Source organism: Anastrepha obliqua, chromosome 3 (genome assembly GCF_027943255.1).
Source record: "Anastrepha obliqua isolate idAnaObli1 chromosome 3, idAnaObli1_1.0, whole genome shotgun sequence".
In the NCBI taxonomy this organism is placed as follows: domain Eukaryota; kingdom Metazoa; phylum Arthropoda; class Insecta; order Diptera; family Tephritidae; genus Anastrepha; species Anastrepha obliqua.
In genome coordinates, this window is record NC_072894.1 from 80494387 (window position 1) to 80514976 (window position 20590).

Consider the following 20590-nt stretch of genomic DNA (forward strand, 5'->3'; position numbering starts at 1 on the left):
CAACAGGTGGCTGACCATCCACATGAGCCGAAACCCAAAAACCCATGTCAAAGTCGGTCAAAAGTGAAAGTCATTCTACTCGTTTTCTTTGATTTTGATGTTATGCACTCCGAATTCGTTCCAAATGGGTTTGAACGGTTCTGAATGGTTAAAGAATATTATTTAAAAGTTGTGCGACGTTTGAGAGAGATTATGCGTAGGAAACGGTCCAATTGGTAGAAAGAAAACTCATGGATCTTGCACCATGATAATGCACCGTCTTACAAGGCTCATATTGTGAACACTTTTTTTGCAAAAACTCGACAAATATCATCAAACAGCCACCGTATTCACCGGATTTAGCCCCCTGTGACTTTTTGCCTTTTCCCAAAACTTAAATTGCCACTCCGTGGACGTCGCTTTGAGTCGATAGAAGCCATTTAGGAAAATTCGCAGAAGAAGCCGTTTAAAAGGAGCTTTGATGATTGGACTAATCGTTGGTACTTTTTTGACAGACTGTAGTTTATCGAAACAATTCTAGTTGGCACACAATACTGATCTCGAGCGACTTCTCTATTACTATCTGCCTTACATCCTGATTCGGTAGGGTTAGTTTTGCTGGCTTAACAAAAATTGTTATGTTAATAGTTAAAGAACGATCGTGTATCGATTTTAATTCCTAGCTTGCAAATTCTTTTCAGCAATGTAGGCTTTGATACTATAATTAAAAAAAAATATTACAAAAATTAAGAGTTAACATAATTTTTACCAAAAAAAAAGAAAAAAAATTAAAGAAATTGTAAGCCAAACTTCGGCTTGTTTTTGCGGGAGTCGAACCGAAACCGAACTGAACTCTTGTGACCGCTGCCGAAGTTAAGTTGTTCTCTAGTTAATAGTGATAATCGTTTTACAAATACAAACATATTTTATGAGATACTGCTTTTAGGCACAGTCAAAGTCGAAGGTGGTGAAAATTATCTTTTTCTTTGCTTTTAGTGAAAATATATTTATATATATTGCTTGGTGGAAATGGGTTATGAATAATACCTATATGCGAGGTTCATTCTAAGGGCTTTTTAGAAAAAGCAATTCATATTTATATTTTTATACCAAGGATGGGCAACTGTGCCCGTACGGGTGCAAAAATTAAATTTTTCCAAATAATTTATGAGGTCTTGTGCAAATTAAAAATTATATATCAAAGATTAAATAGACTTTATATAGGCACTAGCGTGAATATATATGTAAATATATATACAAGGGAGGGTGTTTGAGAACAATTTAAGAGTAAAACTAATTAGCTTTTATTTTGAACAACATTTAATGAAACTTTTCGAATTTTTTACACAACATTAACTTACTTCATTATGTATCTATAAAATCTTTCAATGAAATTCCATTAACTGCAATAACCTCTTTTAACGGTATTAATTTCAGCCATCTGAGATGAAATGGAGATATGGGGATGCATATTGATTTCACGCTCAATTTCGCCTCTTACGTATTAGTCCAAGGGATTAACTTCTGGGGAGTTAGGCGGCCGTAAGTTCGGTGTTATGTGGTTCCGGCGACTTTCCAATCCAATCCTGTGCTGCCATCGCTATGTATGAAGGGGCAGAGACTATAAGTCCAGGGTCTGACTACTGTCTTTAGAACCTCCATATATGCAGCAGAATTCTCTCGAAATCCTTGAGTAAAGAAGTATGGTGACAAGACATGTCCTTTGTTGCTCAAAACACCTAAAACTATAGCAGTGGCTGCAAATCTCATGTGCATGACAATAGGAACCTCTGCAGGATTGGAAGATAGCCATCGGTGATTCTGATAATTTCTGCGGTAGGTTTTTTGGTCTTGGGGCGTTTAATTTTATTTGGACGACGTTATCCTCTGCGCAAAACATAGAATTGATACCGGAGATTTTTAACTCAACGTATAAAACCCTCGGAAACAATAAACTCCTTCGCGGGGGCCCTCATATATTTTGAATGATCAATGATCGCTTGCACTTGCTGAATAATTTCTGCAGATTGGATAGTGTCAGATCATTCCATATTTTTGTAACAGATTTTGCATCGCCGCTTAAAGATTCCAATTCACGCCATCTCCGACGGTGCCTTCAATGCATGCATTGCATTCTTGTGCTATTTTGAAAACCCTTTAGCCCCAATAGAATTGACGCAGGACACAGAAAGCTCTGAGGACTTTACGCTATTCATATTCTAAATTTGTAGCTGTGTTTACCGGTCATTGGACAATTGGCTTAAACGCAGAATAGCTGAGTTTATCATTTAACCCCCATTGCAGAAGCTGAGGGGACCTCTCAGAGAAGGAGACTGTTGAGTACTTTCTCTGTAAATGTTCGCGTTTGGCAGCTCGACGATTAAGGTCACTGGGTGCTTCTTTTTTTGACAGCTTGGGGCAATGCGCCAACCTAAATGTGCAAAAATGACTCTCAAACTCAAATCAATACACCACAAGTCAGCTCACTCAGAAGCTCAGGTAATACTCCCGTCATTGTCGGTTTCTCCACTCTCCCTAAGCTAATTACTGTGAATAGGATCTTATTTCTGGTGCCCATCAACACCGCTTTTAGATCAGAGTGTGCAAGAGTTCAGTCTTAGGGATTTTAATGGATTATTGTAAATTTTAGAAGAAACTTGGCTTGAAAATATGCCAAATGGATGACAAATCACTCAACTATTTAATGGAGTGTGATTTTGTAGAGTAGAGAGCGAAACTGCACATATACTTGAGTGATGCACAGACGCAAAATAATCCTGCGCGACCATCTATTAATGTACGGCACGAAGAAATGAATGGAGTAGGGTCCGTACTAAAGTTTCTCTCGGAAATTGGATTGAAATACAGCCCTTAACTCTTTGACGGGACACAATACAAATATCTTAAGGTCGCAGTTCTTTACCACCAACAATAATAATATCTAGTAAAGTAATGTCAAAACAAGTAGGCCAGTATGACGTGGCGTAGGAAGGGAAAAATTCATCCGCCTTATATCAACTGCCGATTTGTACTAGATCGTGTTTTTGAACTTTATAGAAATGAAACTTCTTAAAAAGCTTTTTGCAGTTGATGTTGTTGGTGTACATATATCCCATGTACGTATATTTCTTGGTTGGCGCACATGCCATTAATACCTTAGAAAGACTACAAGCTTTGTTACAAATGAACATAAAGTTTATAATCCCACATTGCAGGTCAACTGTTGTTCCTGTCGCATGCAACTCCAGTACTAAGTACGTACTCGTTTCCTTGCAAGACTATATGGTGTGTATGTACAAGAGTCCAACGGACGTGTAACAACATGGATTGTTGCGCTTTTTGTAAATAATTGTTTAACCTTTTCACCTGAGATCTTTCGCCAGCGTATTTATCTCTGACAATCGTCACGTGCATACCGATGTAAAGGCAACCGAACGTACAAGAACTCAGCCCCAAACAAGCCAAGGCAGTGTGTGTGCGCTTTTCAGTTCGCATGATGTGCGTGTTCGCGCATGCGCTGCTTATTAGTTCATGCAATTTCCTCACTGTGACGGCAGATGAAGGCAATGAGCAAGCGATGCAATCAGCCGATAAAAAAATGCTCGCATGAACGCTTGACGGCGGAGGCAACCCGTACAGTCCATGGTGTACACATACTTACATACTTGCATATATGCACGTATGTTGCTGTCGACCCTGGTCTGCATGCAGATCACTAAGTCGCATCGGCACATTGCATTTTCGTATCGGTTACCGCTGGTGTAAATGGTTACCTATGTAGCAAATACCTATCGCTTATCAAGACAACATAACGACTGACTGCTTCTGGGCTGTTCTTGGCGCTGTTGATTCCATTGAATTTACAGCGCTTTACTAAGGCACTCTAAGGCACTGTCTCCTCTATTCATGCATTGTTGTTTTGTTGCTTTTTACGTGCATTCATACATATGCGTGTGTGAAGCTGCTGACTTCACTAAGCGCAATCAATGGCTATTGCTCTGAGGCTGTGGTGTTAGAGTAATTTTTGTTTGTAAAATTTTAGCGCATTTTATTGACATAAATTGAGTATAAAAAATTGACGGAACTTTACGACAAGAGAAAATTGCTTTCACTGCAGTTTCGTCGACACTTAGTTGCGATTTCAAGCGTCATCGTGTAAGAGTGTATATATGTACATACATATGCATATGTTAAAAAATATGCATTATAGGAAGTAGCTAATTTACCTTTCGATTTATGAGAACGCTTACTAACTTTTTTTATATAATACATTTTTTGGGTGGAAATTTCAAGTTAAGCTCATGAATTGCTAAACGCTTTGATCAACCAATGTAAAAAGGGGGTTTTATGCATACATATCTATTACTCTCGATTCACATAACACATCCAGAGCAAACACATGTTTGTCTATCTAAAATTTTCCTTATCACTCAAAACAATACGATTTCAGTACTTCTTCGCTAGAGTTATGAAAACCTGGTTTTTTATAAATCTCTATGGGAAAATATTTGAAATATTATCTTAATGTGAGTGCATAAATAATACTGGTTTACCGGCCTTAAAATTGTAATTTGTTTTATAAATATTAGACTAGTTTCCAATGTATTTTTGTACGCTCAATATGATTTCGGTGGGTTTTGAGAAAATCGCGATAAAAATCCATGAGAACGTCACATCTTTTGAGTATTTTCAACCCTACTTCTCCGAAAAACTTGAAGTACTGGAGTCTCTAATCTTTACTCAAGCTTTAATAAGCTTAAATCTTATAATAACCGCATAGAGTTTTCTTCCTTATAAAGCTCATGTTCGGAATCTTGCAGAAGAAAATTCTCGCCATCAGAAAAAATTGTCAAAATTCAACTCAGTTTTTGAGCTACTTCGAACTTACACTTTAATATATTAAATGCTATTAAACCGTATACCCAAAAATTTTCAAAAAAAATCGTATGCAAAAGCTGAAATTATCATAATTTTTTTGCAAATTTGTCAAACTTTTATGAGGTTTCTACAAAGCTTTGGGATTTTTTTAAAAGGCTTTTCTACAAAATGAACAATATTTTTATAAAAAATTAATAAAATATTTAGATTTAATATGAAAAATATTTCAAATATTGTAAAAAGATGATGTGAGCACATCAGATAAATTCAATCAGGCAATTAAGCCCCAAGACCTTAAGGATCTTTCAAAAGCAAATTCAAGTTCCAGCGAGAGTAGCTCATAAAATAGTAAACATAAGGCTTAAAATTTTATGCTGTTCATTGGAATAGATAACCGACTGGTAATAAATGTCAAAATAATTGAAGGTTATTACTTTAGTTTTTTTAATAAACAGCACAGCAGCAAAAAATAAAGGTTTTTTCGTCGTGTAAGAGTGTATATATGTACATACATATGCATATGTTAAAAAATATGCATTATAGGAAGTAGCTAATTTACCTTTCGATTTATGAGAACGCTTACTAACTTTTTTTATATAATACATTTTTTGGGTGGAAATTTCAAGTTAAGCTCATGAATTGCTAAACGCTTTGATCAACCAATGTAAAAAGGGGGTTTTATGCATACATATCTATTACTCTCGATTCACATAACACATCCAGAGCAAACACATGTTTGTCTATCTAAAATTTTCCTTATCACTCAAAACAATACGATTTCAGTACTTCTTCGCTAGAGTTATGAAAACCTGGTTTTTTATAAATCTCTATGGGAAAATATTTGAAATATTATCTTAATGTGAGTGCATAAATAATACTGGTTTACCGGCCTTAAAATTGTAATTTGTTTTATAAATATTAGACTAGTTTCCAATGTATTTTTGTACGCTCAATATGATTTCGGTGGGTTTTGAGAAAATCGCGATAAAAATCCATGAGAACGTCACATCTTTTGAGTATTTTCAACCCTACTTCTCCGAAAAACTTGAAGTACTGGAGTCTCTAATCTTTACTCAAGCTTTAATAAGCTTAAATCTTATAATAACCGCATAGAGTTTTCTTCCTTATAAAGCTCATGTTCGGAATCTTGCAGAAGAAAATTCTCGCCATCAGAAAAAATTGTCAAAATTCAACTCAGTTTTTGAGCTACTTCGAACTTACACTTTAATATATTAAATGCTATTAAACCGTATACCCAAAAATTTTCAAAAAAAATCGTATGCAAAAGCTGAAATTATCATAATTTTTTTGCAAATTTGTCAAACTTTTATGAGGTTTCTACAAAGCTTTGGGATTTTTTTAAAAGGCTTTTCTACAAAATGAACAATATTTTTATAAAAAATTAATAAAATATTTAGATTTAATATGAAAGCATCCGACTTCTACATTAATAGATTTATCTTTTTAAGACATACCTTTGCAGTGAGGTAAGATAAAAACAAAAATGTCTTCCATTCCTAGAGCGTTCGAGTTCGACCGTAACTTTTGGATATCTTTCGTAATAAATTTAAATATAAAAAGTAACTTCAAAGACTTTGAAATTGGTAACAAACATTATGTACAGTATTTCTAATGGAAGTATGAATTTTCAAACTTGAGTTCCGCTATAAAAAACTTAAATGCTGTTAAATGGTGTATCTCTTTTGCACTTGAAAGCAGTGTTAATATGTACACATCCTATAGGTAAAAAAAGTCACGTTTTGTCTACGGAAAAATATTTGAAGAAGCAATGGTATACTGAAGCTAGAAACGTTGACGACTTCGTCGGGCGAAAGCGGAAATTATCGTTGGGTGAAGGTGAAGCACTTTTAGAGAAAAGTGATGTTAATATTTCCAAAGACACAATTCGAAGATGTTTATGTGCAGAAGAACTGAAATTCCAGAGAATATTGAAAAAATTGATGTTCTCATCATAACACATTGAAAAAAGACTTGCATGGGCTAAGGCGAATTCAGAACGGAATTTGACCGTAATATTCATGGGTGAATCTTCTTTGACGGCGAATAGTTGCATACGAAGGGTGCTCTGCTGATAATCCACAAGTTCAACCAACTGTTAAACATCCAGTTAAGATTCATGTTGCGGACTGCTTCTCTGGAAAAATATTTTGCCGTTTATTTTGAATTACCGCCAATTTGAATGCAGTTTTAATGAACGTAATTTACCAAAAAGCATCATTACCATCAGCTGCGAAGATATTTGGAAGATCTAGCCAACTTTGGATTTTACAAGAGGGCAACGGTTCTAAATATCGAATTACCCAATGTGTATAGAGTGGAAACCGCAAAATAGGATTGAAATATGGGATTGGCCTTCACAGTCGCCTAATGCCAACCTTACTGAAAATGTTATGCAAAACCTCAAAGGAAAAAACATATGGCCTCTCAAACAGTTATCAAGGCAAATTCGGCTGATTTGTAGCCTATTACTTCCATTACTACGTGCGCAGAAATTAACATAAAGTATGACTCACAGATGCCACGCCATTATAGCTAATTGTGGTGACTAAACATTTTATTGAATATATTATCATCATATATCATAAATATTATAAGCCCATGTCATGCAAGAAACAAAAGCCTAAACTTGGATAAATCGAACCGTTAACACGATTTTTCGAAAGAAGTATGTCTAAAATAGAAACGTGACGCCGTCACATCGATCAATTAGGCGTAGACCTATTTGACCAATTAATTTCTAACAAACTACATTGTGTGGACTTGTAATATTGAGCATACGCAATATATTCAATAAAATATATAGCCACCACTATTAGCTATAATGGCTTCAAATCTCGAGTCGTACTTTGTGCTAATTTCTGGGCAAATTTTTACCTGCACACGGTATCAAATTGCAGCTCCGTGGGGAACAATTAACATCGCAGAGACGGCTGATAACATAATTACCAAACATGGCGCGCCATCATGCTGGAATCATAGGTTCCAGATCTCAAGCAATAGTTTATCACAGCGCTCTGGCACTCACCGTTAATCGAAATGACGTTTCCAGTAGCATTTTTTAAGAAAAATTGGACATTGATGTCATCGCCTCCAAAATCCGAATCAAATGGTCACTCTCTGAGGATGCATTGGTTTCTCGACGATCATGTGCTGGGTTTCCGATCCCCAGATGCGGCAGTTTTATAATTTAAAATAGCCCCCGAGACGAAATGCGCTCCATTAGAAGATATAGTTTTGACTTTTTTCAATAAACGCGCTGTTTGGGTTACACAACATTGACCGTGGGTATAGGTTTTTATAATATTTCTCAATGGAATGCGATCGCAAAGCGATTAATTTCGTTCCACGGAGGTACGATGCTGACTTTGTCAAGATCTTTAGCGCAAAAGAGCTGTCACTACCAAAATAGCATAAAATTACAAGCCAATAAAAATATATATATGGACCGCCCTATATAAATATTGTTACAACTATTGGTACATACAATTAAAAAATACATGCTTTTGAGTTTAGGAAATTCCTCGTGTTTAATGGTTTATTGGGACAAACATTTCTTCCACCAAGTCGAAAATCAGAGTTTGCTTACTACCTCCATAGGGTAAGACCAACTTTTTCCAACTCTTTTTTGTACTTCTTTTCATCATCTGTAAGTAGTCGCACTATCATTAGACGTCTGCCCTGTATGGAGGAAAATTTGGAATTAGCCAAAGATTTGTTTTGACTCCAATACATATATACATAAGCAGGCCCTATACTCCACGAGGAGATCAGGCCAGCAGTAAGTAAATTTGCACATAAAAAATCACATCAAAAATAACTCAACAGTCCATTTAAATTCCATAAATTAGATAAGCAACTCAAATGTTGGTCACACACCTGAATGTGTAATCGCTGAGCACCAATTAAATTCAATTTTATTGGGTATATAAATGTGTCGATACCCGTTGGAGAAATTCCCTTTGGCACCGAAAGCATTGGTTCTTCCAAAATTTTCTGGTCACTTTATGGGATGAATTTGATTCAATGAGATATTATTGCAGATATATTTCCAAGGTTTTATACACTTACATGGCCTGAAATTGCTGTGCTGTTTGGGCCATTTTCTTTTAAATTGGTATTTTTTACGAAATAATCACAAAAATGGCAGAATAAAAAGTGACGCGTTTCTTTAATAAAAAAAATAAAAAATATAAAAAAAAATTATATTATATAAAAAATTCATTTAAATTGTAAATATTCAATTGTCAATTCTGTGACATAAAATTACATAAATAAAATGCGATAAAAAAGTAGTTGTAAAGTACACTTTTTACGCAAAGTGCGATTGGGGAAAGGTAATTCAACTCGCCTCCTGGCTTTTATCCTTAATGATGATGCCATTTCAGAATACTTATCACAGTGGAACTAATAAATAGATGCCGAATTTCCGAATTCACATCTTCTATTTCTTAATTCGGTCTCTACCGATTTCAGAGAGTTTTGCCAATTTAAAAACGTCGTAATGTCTTTCTCAAATTTACCATTGATCAACGTAGAGCACATCCAAGTCTTGTATTCAGTGCGTCCAACGCATAAAAAGTGCTCTTTTTCTTTGCCAGCAACTACCAGCACCACTTTTAACACTGTAGTTGGTGCACCAATTTAATTTATTTAGGCCACATGGCCTGAACAAGATACCAACTATATCTGAGAAATTTGCTCATATAGAGGGAAAATTCTCCATTTTCCAACAACAAATTAATGAAATCATCACAGAGATCCCATTTGTCATCCAAAGCTAATGTGTGCCCTTTTTAATTCCAACCTATTGCTGTCGCTCAATGCAATTTCGTATGTATTGACGGAAAACCAAGTTCAAACAATGGTTCCAAATTGTGTCGAAAGTCTTTAATATCAAAATGGTTTCGTATATAAACAGTGGTAGTTCGGAAAAATTTGCCCCTCAAAAGTCGTACGTTGGCAGTTCAGGACCCTCCTTTCATATGAATTGGGTAAAACAGCATGGATGCATTGATTTATTGTTATTGCTTACTCACATTCAGCCATCATAAAATTGTGAATTCGGGTGTTGCAAGTATTTCAAAGTTTCCGAAGTTTATTTCCACATCTATGTGCCTACAGTCCTATTTGACATCTGAGGGACAAAATACTCCTCAATTGTGTTCCCCCATACACTATAAATCTCTTTATTTGTGCCCTGCGTCTTGATGTGTTTTTTTCACAAATGGACCTCTAGTTTTGAGCCGACTTGGAATGGCAGATGGTTTTTATGAGAAGCTTTTTCATGGCTGAAATACTCTCGGAGGTTTGCCATTGCTTGCCGAAGGATGAAAACAACTTTTTCATCAAGTGGTATTTCATGCTTGAGGTTCTGAATGCATACACTAACATATCGCACCCTAAATACAAAAGGGTCACAACTCAAAATTTTCCACACTCGAGCTTGACTTGTTTACAGTAGCACAGAAAACAAACTATGTGACATATCACGTTGAAATTTGCCATGTAAGCTTATAACAGTCCTACCAAAAAACAAAAAATTTATTTTTGCCATATGTCATCCGCGGACCGTTTTATTGATAACGTCTCATTCATATTTGAGCAGAAGTACATTTTGAGTTGTGACTTTTTTGTATTTAGGGTGCGATATATATAGTAGCTACGTATCATACGACCGCAGTTACGGCGTCAGCGATACTGTATTGTTCATAAATATTACCATGGCATAGCTCAGAGCTTTTAACTTCACCTAATATAATGAAAGCCATATGCTCGCTATGAATATGGAAAGTCATTAGCAAGAACAATACGACTTTTGATTAAAACAAATCTTCAGAAGTGAAAAAATTCTATGCAATTTTTGAACATCAGTCAACTTGTGCAACGTAAACTTTATGCACACTCTTCGGTGGTGCATAGATTCAGCTAAGAAGCTACAAATTGTTTATTCTGCGTCCCATATAAAAGGCATTGGATCCACTCGAGCTTTCATGTGGCAAGAGGAGTGAAAAGAAAACCGAACAAAAGAGTCAAAAACATTATAACTTATTCTTCCTTGATTAGTTCGACCATAACGTCGTTGGAATCGGCGGTGATCAACGATTGCAGTTGATCCGCATGTGACTTCTAAACGTTTTTATGCAGCGTAAGCTAATTATAAACTTTGCCGCAGAATAAATAGTTGCCACCATGACAAAGTTTTATCTATAATAGTTTTGGAATGACAGCTTTTGTTTAGAGGCACATTTGTGAATCGATGACACACACATACTGTCTTTTCAGGTTTATCCATAGAAATGTGGTGCAATTTTACGAGCACATCAGAGAGGAGTCTTGCTCTCTGCCCTATGTAATAAAATTATTTCTTTTTGAAAGTCGTGTATACCAGTTTTTGAAGGCTTATTCCTTTCTCACGAAGCAGTTACTTAAGCTAACACCTTTAAATGACTTATATGAATACACCTTAAATTCAAAAATCTCTGGAAAGACTTCTTTGTTACTAAACAAAATATTGAAAATATTTAATCTCATCGCACTTTTTTTCCACCTCTTATACATACCTCATTTGACCAAGGAAATCCTCAACGACCGGCAGCATAATTTTCTTCTTGAGTCCTCTGTTAAAAAATTTAATTAATGCCGATCTTATCCAATTAACGTAGTTCATATTTACATAAGTCACGAGACTACTTAAAACCTTTCTCAATATTAGCTAGTCGAGAATAGCTTTCAAATTTCAATGATATTCTTCCGAATGGTAATACGGCTCGAATTAAGCAATGAATGCACTGTGCATTATTGAAACATGCTGCGATAGAGGAAAGCAACAATCAATATTCTTGAATTAAAATTCTATTGGAAAATCAATAAAATATAATACTTAAACCTCGTAGTAGAAATAAAAGAAATGTCAAAAGAAAATCGGTAGCAAATTGTCAGCGAAAACATTACAAATCCAAAGACCAGTAGTCAAGTGACCATTATTTCAGCTACTTACGACGCAGCAGACCACCTCCTGCAAAACTGCCACCATAAATGCCAAGACAGCTGCATAACTCTGTGCCAAGTAGTTTGCTTCAAATGTCGCGCGGTGGCAGTGAACACTTCGACTTGGCCAACTACTGAACTTGTGAAGTACCGCTTTGCCTTCAATTTTCAACTTCTCCCATCCAGTCATTCCGCGTCATTGGTGTTTTGTTCACTCAGCCATTTGTTTGGCCACTTTGCCATTTCTAGTATACCTTAGTTGCTTGGAAGTTACATATCTCGTGAGCGTCGATCTCACTCATTTAACTTGTACTCGTATTATACAGATTTGCTGTTGCGCGTCACATCTCTACACACACATATATATACATATGGAAGTTTATACGTTTTCCTTGTTGTCAGCAATGAAGGTCATTGTTGCCCAATTATGGCGTGTTCGCATCCGTTACTTTGTTTATGATTCGTCGTAGTGCATTCCTATTTTCTTAGACATTTGGCCAGTTTGTTATGAAGTGCTGTTGTGCTGTGCCATGCTGCTTCAGCTGTTTGAAATCAAGCGTAGATGTTGCAGAGAGAGGTGTGTGTGTGTGTGTATGAAGATGCTATAAGAATTTATGGCAACTTTTGGCGGCAACCATTAGTAGTGAACTATTGTTACAATGTCGGTGCAAAAATTTGTGAAAAATAAAATGAAAGTAAATTAGTTAAGATGCATTTACGAATAATCTAATAAATCAGTATCGTAAAAGCTATGTATGTATTTAAATAAATAGCACAAAGCTGTAGGTTAGCCACAGGAAGGTTGAAAAGTATTGAAAGTGGCACTTATTAACCAGAGGAGGAGTTCCTATTTAGACCCCATTTTAATACTATATTTCGTCTTTCATTGGAGCACACCAATCCGGTCTGTAAATACATCTTTGTTTTCAAACCACTTAAAGTTGACGTGTTTCAGTGAAATTGTGAGCGTGGCACAGCGCCAGCAAGTACACGTTTTAAAACCTGCCGCGCATAAGTAGCGGACGCCACTCTACAGGCAATAGAGCGATTCCATACGAAGTGAACCAAGTATCTTGGATATTGTCGTCAGTTCTTTTAAGATGTGGTTTAATTGTAGGCTTTAGTGTAATAAGAAGTGAACTGAACAAATTTTGAAAACATTTCCTAATTTTAAGATTTTTTCAATGCTGATAATTAGGGTATAGAGTATTTTGGGGTGAAATACATATCTTCGGTTCTTTGTAACATTTTTACAATTTTTTTATTTTAATTTTTAAGTATAAAAAATACTTCAAAAATATATATTTGAGAAAGTAATTCTATTTTTTTCGAAATTTTGCAAATCGATTGAAGAATCGCTACCGGCATTAGTAAGCAAATACACGGTATTTTTCGCTGCATCGCTGTACGTATTTGAATACAACTTCTTGTGGAGCATAGAGCGTCAACAATTCCAGATCGCCAGTTAGTACGGTTTTGCGCTATAACCCTCAGTCCGTTCCATGATAAGCCAAGAGTTGTCATTTCGGATTCGGTTGATCCTCGCCAGGTTGCACGAGGAACGTCATGCTTGTTGGAACGTGTTGCACTTTAACGCATGTTTAGCCACGTTGTTGTCGTTTCTTCGACCAATCCATTGCCCTTTCCTTCTCCGCACTTCACAGGCAATCTCGACCTAATTGGTAATCCTAAGTAACTCGGAGTTGCTTATTTTTCGGGGCGTGAAGATTCGTAGCATCCGTTGAAGGTAGCGGTTCATGAAAATTTGAAGGAGTTCTGTGATTGCCACTGTAACCTGCCAAGTAGTGCACCCATACAACAACACAGATTTAACGCATGCATTGAATATTTTTAGTTTGCTACCGACGCTTATGTTGTTGTTCTGTCATAGAGGCGCGGGAATACCAAATGCAGACTTCGCTTTGCATACTCTTTGTTCAACATCTATATCAGTACCTCCACTTGCGTCCATAATACTCCCGACGCTTCAAAACTTTTTCACGCTCTCGAGCCGCTGCCCATCGACGTACAATGACTCAGAGGTGGTACTGTCGAGATACAAGGATTTAGTTTTATTGATTTTAAGTGGAGCACGGACGTGGTCATAGCCTTAAGATCAGAAAGTTTGGGTGACAGTAAGCAGATCTCATCGTCATATGCCAGGTATCTCAATGACATGCCTTCGAGTTTATTTCTTCTGCCTTGCCCATTTCTGCCTGGCCCATTTTCCATTTATAGCAAACATCAAGACGCTCACCACAAATTGGAGGAGGAGCTCGGCCAAATTTGTAACAATTCCACATCTATGGTATGTTTAAGTACATTAAGGGGCTCTCCCAAAAAAGGAGCGGTGTTTCCAGCGGAATTATAAATTTTATTATGTTTTAAGAATTGTACCAAAATATTTCCGGAAAATATTAAGATCTACCTGGGTTGGATCGTTTTGAATATACCTGTATAATAATTAAGTTATTAAAACTATATATTTAAAAAAAAAATCACCTGGGATGAGAGAAGTGCTTAATCTTATAATGCCCGCATAAAATGTTTTAAAACTGTATCAAGAGAATCAAAATAACGAGATTTTTGAGCCAATTCCAAATTGGCCCACGTCACGTAAATATTCATATTTTTCCGAAATATTTTGGGGGAAGTCTTTAAATATAATAAATTTATAATTCCGATGAAAAAATTGTGCCGATATTTTGGTATGATAAATGATGTGCCGTGTTAAGCTGTTAAAGTTAGTTTTGAAAAGTTTCCTTGTGAGATAAATTTTTCGATGTGTATAACAAACCAAGTCGCTGTCATGAATTGAGAGTGTAGATTTTACGTACATATAATATTTTCAAAGATTTAGTAGCTTTAATAAAATAATAATCTTGAAACATTTTTATCTCACGAACTTGAATTGTTTATCAATCTCTAAACCGGACGGACATCTGAAATATGTGAGACTCCCTACTTTCTTCGCCCTTATTATCAGCTTTAGTAAACACCTCCGACTTGAAGCTATCTGGGTTATTACTTACGGCTATCATTTACGTTTTTATAAGCAATTCCATACTTTGATATTTTCCACTTTTAATTTTTTTTGTTGCCCCCAAAAGTTTCCACTTCCTTTTATTTCGCAGTGAAACACAATGAATTTCCAGTCCTATCCCGTCCTCGAACTTTTGCGCTAAAAAATTGAAATCAAGGAGTACTCATAACCATAAAAACTTACACAATATTTTTTTTACAGAGTCCGGAAAAATTATATATTAAGGTAGTTGAATTAGAGCCAAAGATCACAACACTAGGCACGAACCTTGATGAGTCCATACGCTTGCAGAGGGACCACGATGAGACTCTTAGGAATATACAGGTTAGTTAAAACCACAGTGAAATGTGGCGAACAAAATATAAAAATGATCAAGTACTTTTATCGATTTCTATCACTCTCTCTTTCTTCTTTATAGAATCTGCCCGGCCCGATGGACGAATTTGTGCAAAAGGCTGACAAACTGCTCACCAGCAAGCGTATCAGTTCCGAGCTAGTCAATGCCATGGCCGATACGCTGAACATTATTTGGCAAGATATTTTGCACCTGTTGCAAGACCGTCAACACATACTTCATCTCGCCACACAATTTCACGAAAAAATGGTGCAGTGTCAGCGGCGTATGGATCAGTTGGAAGTGGCCTGTATCGATACAATGCTGCCCATAGAAGTGGCGGCCGTGCAGGAGTTCCTCAACAAATTTAAGCAGCTGCGTATCGACATGCTCACCGCGGTTATGGCAGCGCTCAAAGATGGCAACGAACTACTGTCACAGCTAAAGGAACTTGTCAATCTGGAAACGTTAGATACGCGGCCAGAGCATATCAAGCGAGACGCCACACGCGCCGTTCATCAAGTACAGCATTGGCTGGAGGCGTTACACGATCGCCGTAATGCGCTGGAGAGCGCGTGGCAAACGCGCAAAACGCAATTGGAACATTGTCTCACATTAGCGTTGCTCGGCCGTGAACTGGACGAAGTGGAAACAGCATTACGACAGCAGCGCAACGAAATCGATAGCCTCTTTAGTCTGGGCGAGTGCGAACATACGGCAAATAATGCACTGCACAACTATCGTGAATGGAAGCAGCATGCTTTGCAGCTACGTGATCGCGCACTCAAGATCACACGCGCCAAAGAGAAGCTGCAGGCATCGGGCACCTTTACTGGTGATGAGGCATGCGCACGCGCCTATAATGTGCTGAGTGCGTGCACTGAACATTTGGACCTCGTCGATCAACGTGAACATTGGCTGCAGCAGTCACGTGATTTCTTCGCCAAGGCCGAGAACACACTTAGCGTGCTCGAGAAACTTGAAGTGGAACTGACGAACGTGCGATTGCCTCCTAATTCACCGGAGAGTTTTGCAATGTACTCGAAGGTGGCGCGTGATGTGCGCAGCTTTACCGAAGAACCGCTACGCTTGGGCTATAGTATATTGGATGAGGTAGGCCGTACGCAGCCCGAAACTCAGGGCGTAAAACGTGTGCTCGATGAGATCGAGAATCGTAAAACGTACATCGAAAGCGTATGTTCGACAAGCAACCAAGATCACCAACGCGTGCAGAAAGCACTTTCGGACTTTCTCGCACAGTACAATGATTTACTCAATTGGTTAATGACGTCTGGCCAATTGTATTTGAAACAGCATGTGGACATGGGCAGCACATTACAACAGTGCAAACAGTTTTTACTACAACATCATGAGCTTATGCAGGATCTGGAGGTAAGTCTAAGTATTCATATCCATGAAAAACTAAGATTAAAAAACGAATATCTCATTTTCCAGATAAAAGGGGAGCTTATAAATCTACTACTCGAATCGATTAAGGCACATTTGGAGTCGTTGAGTCCGCAACAACGTTACGATGTGGACTCAAAGGCTGAGGCGCTTCACAAGCACTGGATCGAGCTTAAAGATTTGGTGCTGAAACGTGTCGATTATGTTTCGTTGCTTATCGAATTCTTTGAGAAAGCAAATGAGTTAGCTAGTCAGCTGGATAACTTGGATAAGCAGCTAAAACAAACACCAGATGAGCAGAAGCTGCAGTTTCTGCAAGAGAATTGGAAGCATATACGTGCCGACTATGCAGATCTTAAAAGTTTGGGAACGCGATTTATCACCTTGAAAGTGTGTAGATTTGTTTTTCTCTATATTTTATTAATTAGGTGGTGTCTTTATTTAGGTATTATATATTTGCCCAAAGGCAAATATAATATTAGTAATTCTCCGGTCTGCAATTATTTATTTATATAATTATTTGCATGTATTAATTAAGTTTTTTTGTGTTTTGTTAGAGCCTTAATTTACAAAGTGTTTGCAACTAACCACCTTCACATACATCCAGATATCAGCACTGTAAGACTTTTACTAATATATTTTAACCCCATGCAAATTATATTAAGCCTTAGCAACAAAATTCCAACTGCGAAGCAGGGAGGTCGCATGGGAAATATTCATACTTAGTGGCACATCTTTAGAAATAGATTTACAACAAGATTGAAAATTACCGGCAACAGATTATTTACTACTTCTGGGTTAAATACCTAAAAATAATAATGTCTTAAGATCCTAATGTTGAGATGCCCTCAACTTAATAGGACTATGAATAAGTTCGTGCGGTTTTTTGAAATTTGAAACTTTATTGACGTAAAATGGTTACAAATTTAATATTCAAAGTATTGTCCATCGCTTACTACTACTTTTTCCCATCTTTCTGGCAATTCACGGATTCCCTTTGTGAAAAATTCGGTCGGTTTTGCCGCAATCCACGAATCGATCCATTTTTTGACTTCATCGTAATTACGGAAGTGCTGGTCAGCCAGGCCATGTTGCATCGATCGGAAGAGATAGTAATCGGATGGCGCAAGGTCTGGACTATACGGCGGGTGGGGTAGGACATCCCATTTGAGCGTTTCTAAGTATGTTTTGACCACTTGTGCAACATGTGGCCGAGCATTGTCATGTTGCAAAATAACTTTGTCGTGTCTATCGGCGTATTGCGGCCGTTTTTCTCGCAGTGCTCGGCTCAAACGCATCAATTGTCGTCGGTAGACATCCCCCGTAATCGTTTCATTCGGTTTCAGTAGCTCATAATACACAACACCCAGCTGGTCCCACCAGATACACAGCATAACCTTCAGGCCATGAATATTCTGCGCCGACGTCGATGTTGAAGCATGGCCAGGGTATCCATAAGTTGCCCGACGTTTTGGATTGTCGTAATGGACCCACTTTTCATCGCCAATCACAATTCGATGCAAAAAACCCTTTCTTTTGTGCCGTTGAAGCAGTTGTTCGCATGCCATAAAACGGCGTTCAACGTCTCTTGGCTTCAATTCATACGGCACCCAATGGCCTACCTTTCGGATCATTCCCATGGCTTTTAAACGTTTGGAAATGGTTGATTGATCAACTCCCAAAGTTTTTGCAACCTCTTCTTGCGTTTGAGCCGGATCTTGATCGAGCAATTCCTCCAATTCGGTATCCATGAACTTTGGCGGCGCACCCTCGCGTTCTTCGTCTTCCAAGCCAAAATCACCACTTTTAAAGCGTGCAAACCACTTCTGGCACGTTCGCTCAGCTAGAGCATGCTCACCATAAACTTCCACCAAGATACGATGACTTTCGGCTGCTTTTTTCTTCATATTAAAATAATGAAGAAGAATTCCCCGCAAAAACACATTATTTGGCACGAAATTCGACATTTTCAAGTGTGGTAAAAATATTGTTGTTTACGCTTCAAATAAAAAACTTATACTGACGTTTGTGCCTTACGACAGTAGCTCTCCAATGAATGTTTGGAAATGTGGATCGATGGAATAATAATCAAGTTACGCCATCTGTTGTAAAACCGCACGAACTTATTCATAGTCCTATTAGATACGAGGCAACAGATAGGCATTACAGTGCTTCAAAACAGAGAATACTTTATTTAAAAATAATAATTTTGTGGTAAAGATACTCAAGTAACCGATAAACCGAAATATTTATCTGACGGTTTAAAGCCCATAATCGACTCTTAATCGTTCGGCAAAGCTATAGCTAGGATTTGAAAAAGTGCCGACATATTAGCAGTAGCACTAAAAATATATATCTTGAAGGTGATCTTCGTCATATCGACATCCTTTAAATTTTTAATTTTTTGTATGAAAATATAGCGTACATGTTTGCCACACTACTTTTAATAATAATGCACCTTAACAAGAATTGAAGGATAGTTCTATCTGAAAAGCGAACGGAGAGAATAATGGAAAAAGAGAAACAGTGCTCGTCGAATCAAGGAAACTTCCCGTTAAGGATTTACTTCGCAATTTCAAACAACTCAGCTACACCATAGCTTCAAATTTTTACTCGTACTGTGGCTTTAGTTGCGGAAGAACAACAACACAGCGAAGCTATTATATTTCATGAGGCTGTCACTGTCGCTAATCAAGAGCTGTTAGGGATTGCCAATAACTTATTAACATAGTAACTATCGTTATCTGAAGAATTTCGCATAATATTATATGAATATTAAAACAATTAAGGAAGTACTAACTGACGGTCGCCATAGCCGAATGGGTTGGTGCGTGACTACCATTCGGAATTCAGAGAGAACGTAGGTTCAAATCTAGGTGAAAGTTCAAAATAATAAAAAAAAACAATTTGTTTCTAGTAGCGGTCGCTTTCTGCAGGCAATGTCAGACCTCCGAGTGTATTTCTGTCATGAACAAGATCCTCATAAAAAAATGTCTGCCGTTCGGAATCGGCTTAAAACTGTAGGTCTCTCCATTTTAGAATAACATTAAGACGCACGCCGCAAATAGGAGGAAGAGCTCGGCCAAACACCCAAAAAAGGGTGTAGGCGCAAATTATATATATAGTTATAAGACAGTATTAAATTCGGTACGGACCGAACTTTATACACCCGCGCCCGCTTTGGAACAATTTTATTTGAGCTTCCTGTGTGCTTTTGGAATCAAACAAATTCATAGACAATGAGACGGAAATTTATTCTTAACATATTAATAGTGGGCATGGGCCGGTCGCAAGAATTTTAAATCGGATATAAATGAGGTATGGAGCAATACATGTACCAAGTTTTTCTTCGTCTTGATTGGCGCGATATCCGCTTAGGCGGTTTTGGCTAAGTTTAACAAAGCTGCCAATCGGGTCGTTATCATGCTAAGCGGCGCTACCAGCTACCGCATCGAATACTCTCATTTGGAGCCATTGAATCTTTATTCGCTGCACTATGAATATATCGCCGTAAAGCTCATGCAGCTCATTATTCCATCGCCTTCGATTCTCGCCAACATGCAAAGGTCCTATAATCTTCTACAGAATATTTCTTTCAAACACTCCAAGGGGCGCCTCATCGGACATTGTCATCGTCCACGCTTCAGCGCTATTCAATAGGATGGAGATAATAAGGGACTTATTATATCTATAATCCCGCTTCCTAGGTAATTTAGTCTGCGCCGTGCCGCTGCTGGGCAATCGCATAGAATATGTTCTATTGTTGCTTGTGCCTCTTTATAGAGTCTACAAGAATCATTTTCTACCGCTCCAATTTTTGGTAATTAAGTTAACACTGTCCTGTTAATAGTTTAGTAAGGTTGTATGACATTTCTGCTGAGGTTTAGGATTGCCTTTACTTTTATACACTCGGAATCAATGAGTCTGTTTAATTGCCGCAT

The 20590-nt window shown here is 37.5% G+C and overlaps 1 protein-coding gene across 11 annotated transcripts in view; it reads left to right on the top strand.

Moving 5' to 3' along the window:
- Positions 1–20590, top strand: part of LOC129240321 (muscle M-line assembly protein unc-89) — a 237770-nt gene that overhangs the window by 90249 nt on the left and 126931 nt on the right. For 7 of the 11 annotated variants that reach the window (XM_054876050.1, XM_054876057.1, XM_054876052.1 and 4 more), the window contains 2 exons: positions 15110–15232; positions 15327–17039. In XM_054876050.1, the coding sequence (XP_054732025.1) occupies positions 15110–15232; positions 15327–17039 (1836 nt within the window). The remainder of the gene's footprint in view (positions 1–15109; positions 15233–15326; positions 17040–20590) is intronic. The other 4 variants (XM_054876061.1, XM_054876060.1, XM_054876059.1 and 1 more) reach the window with 1 other exon arrangement.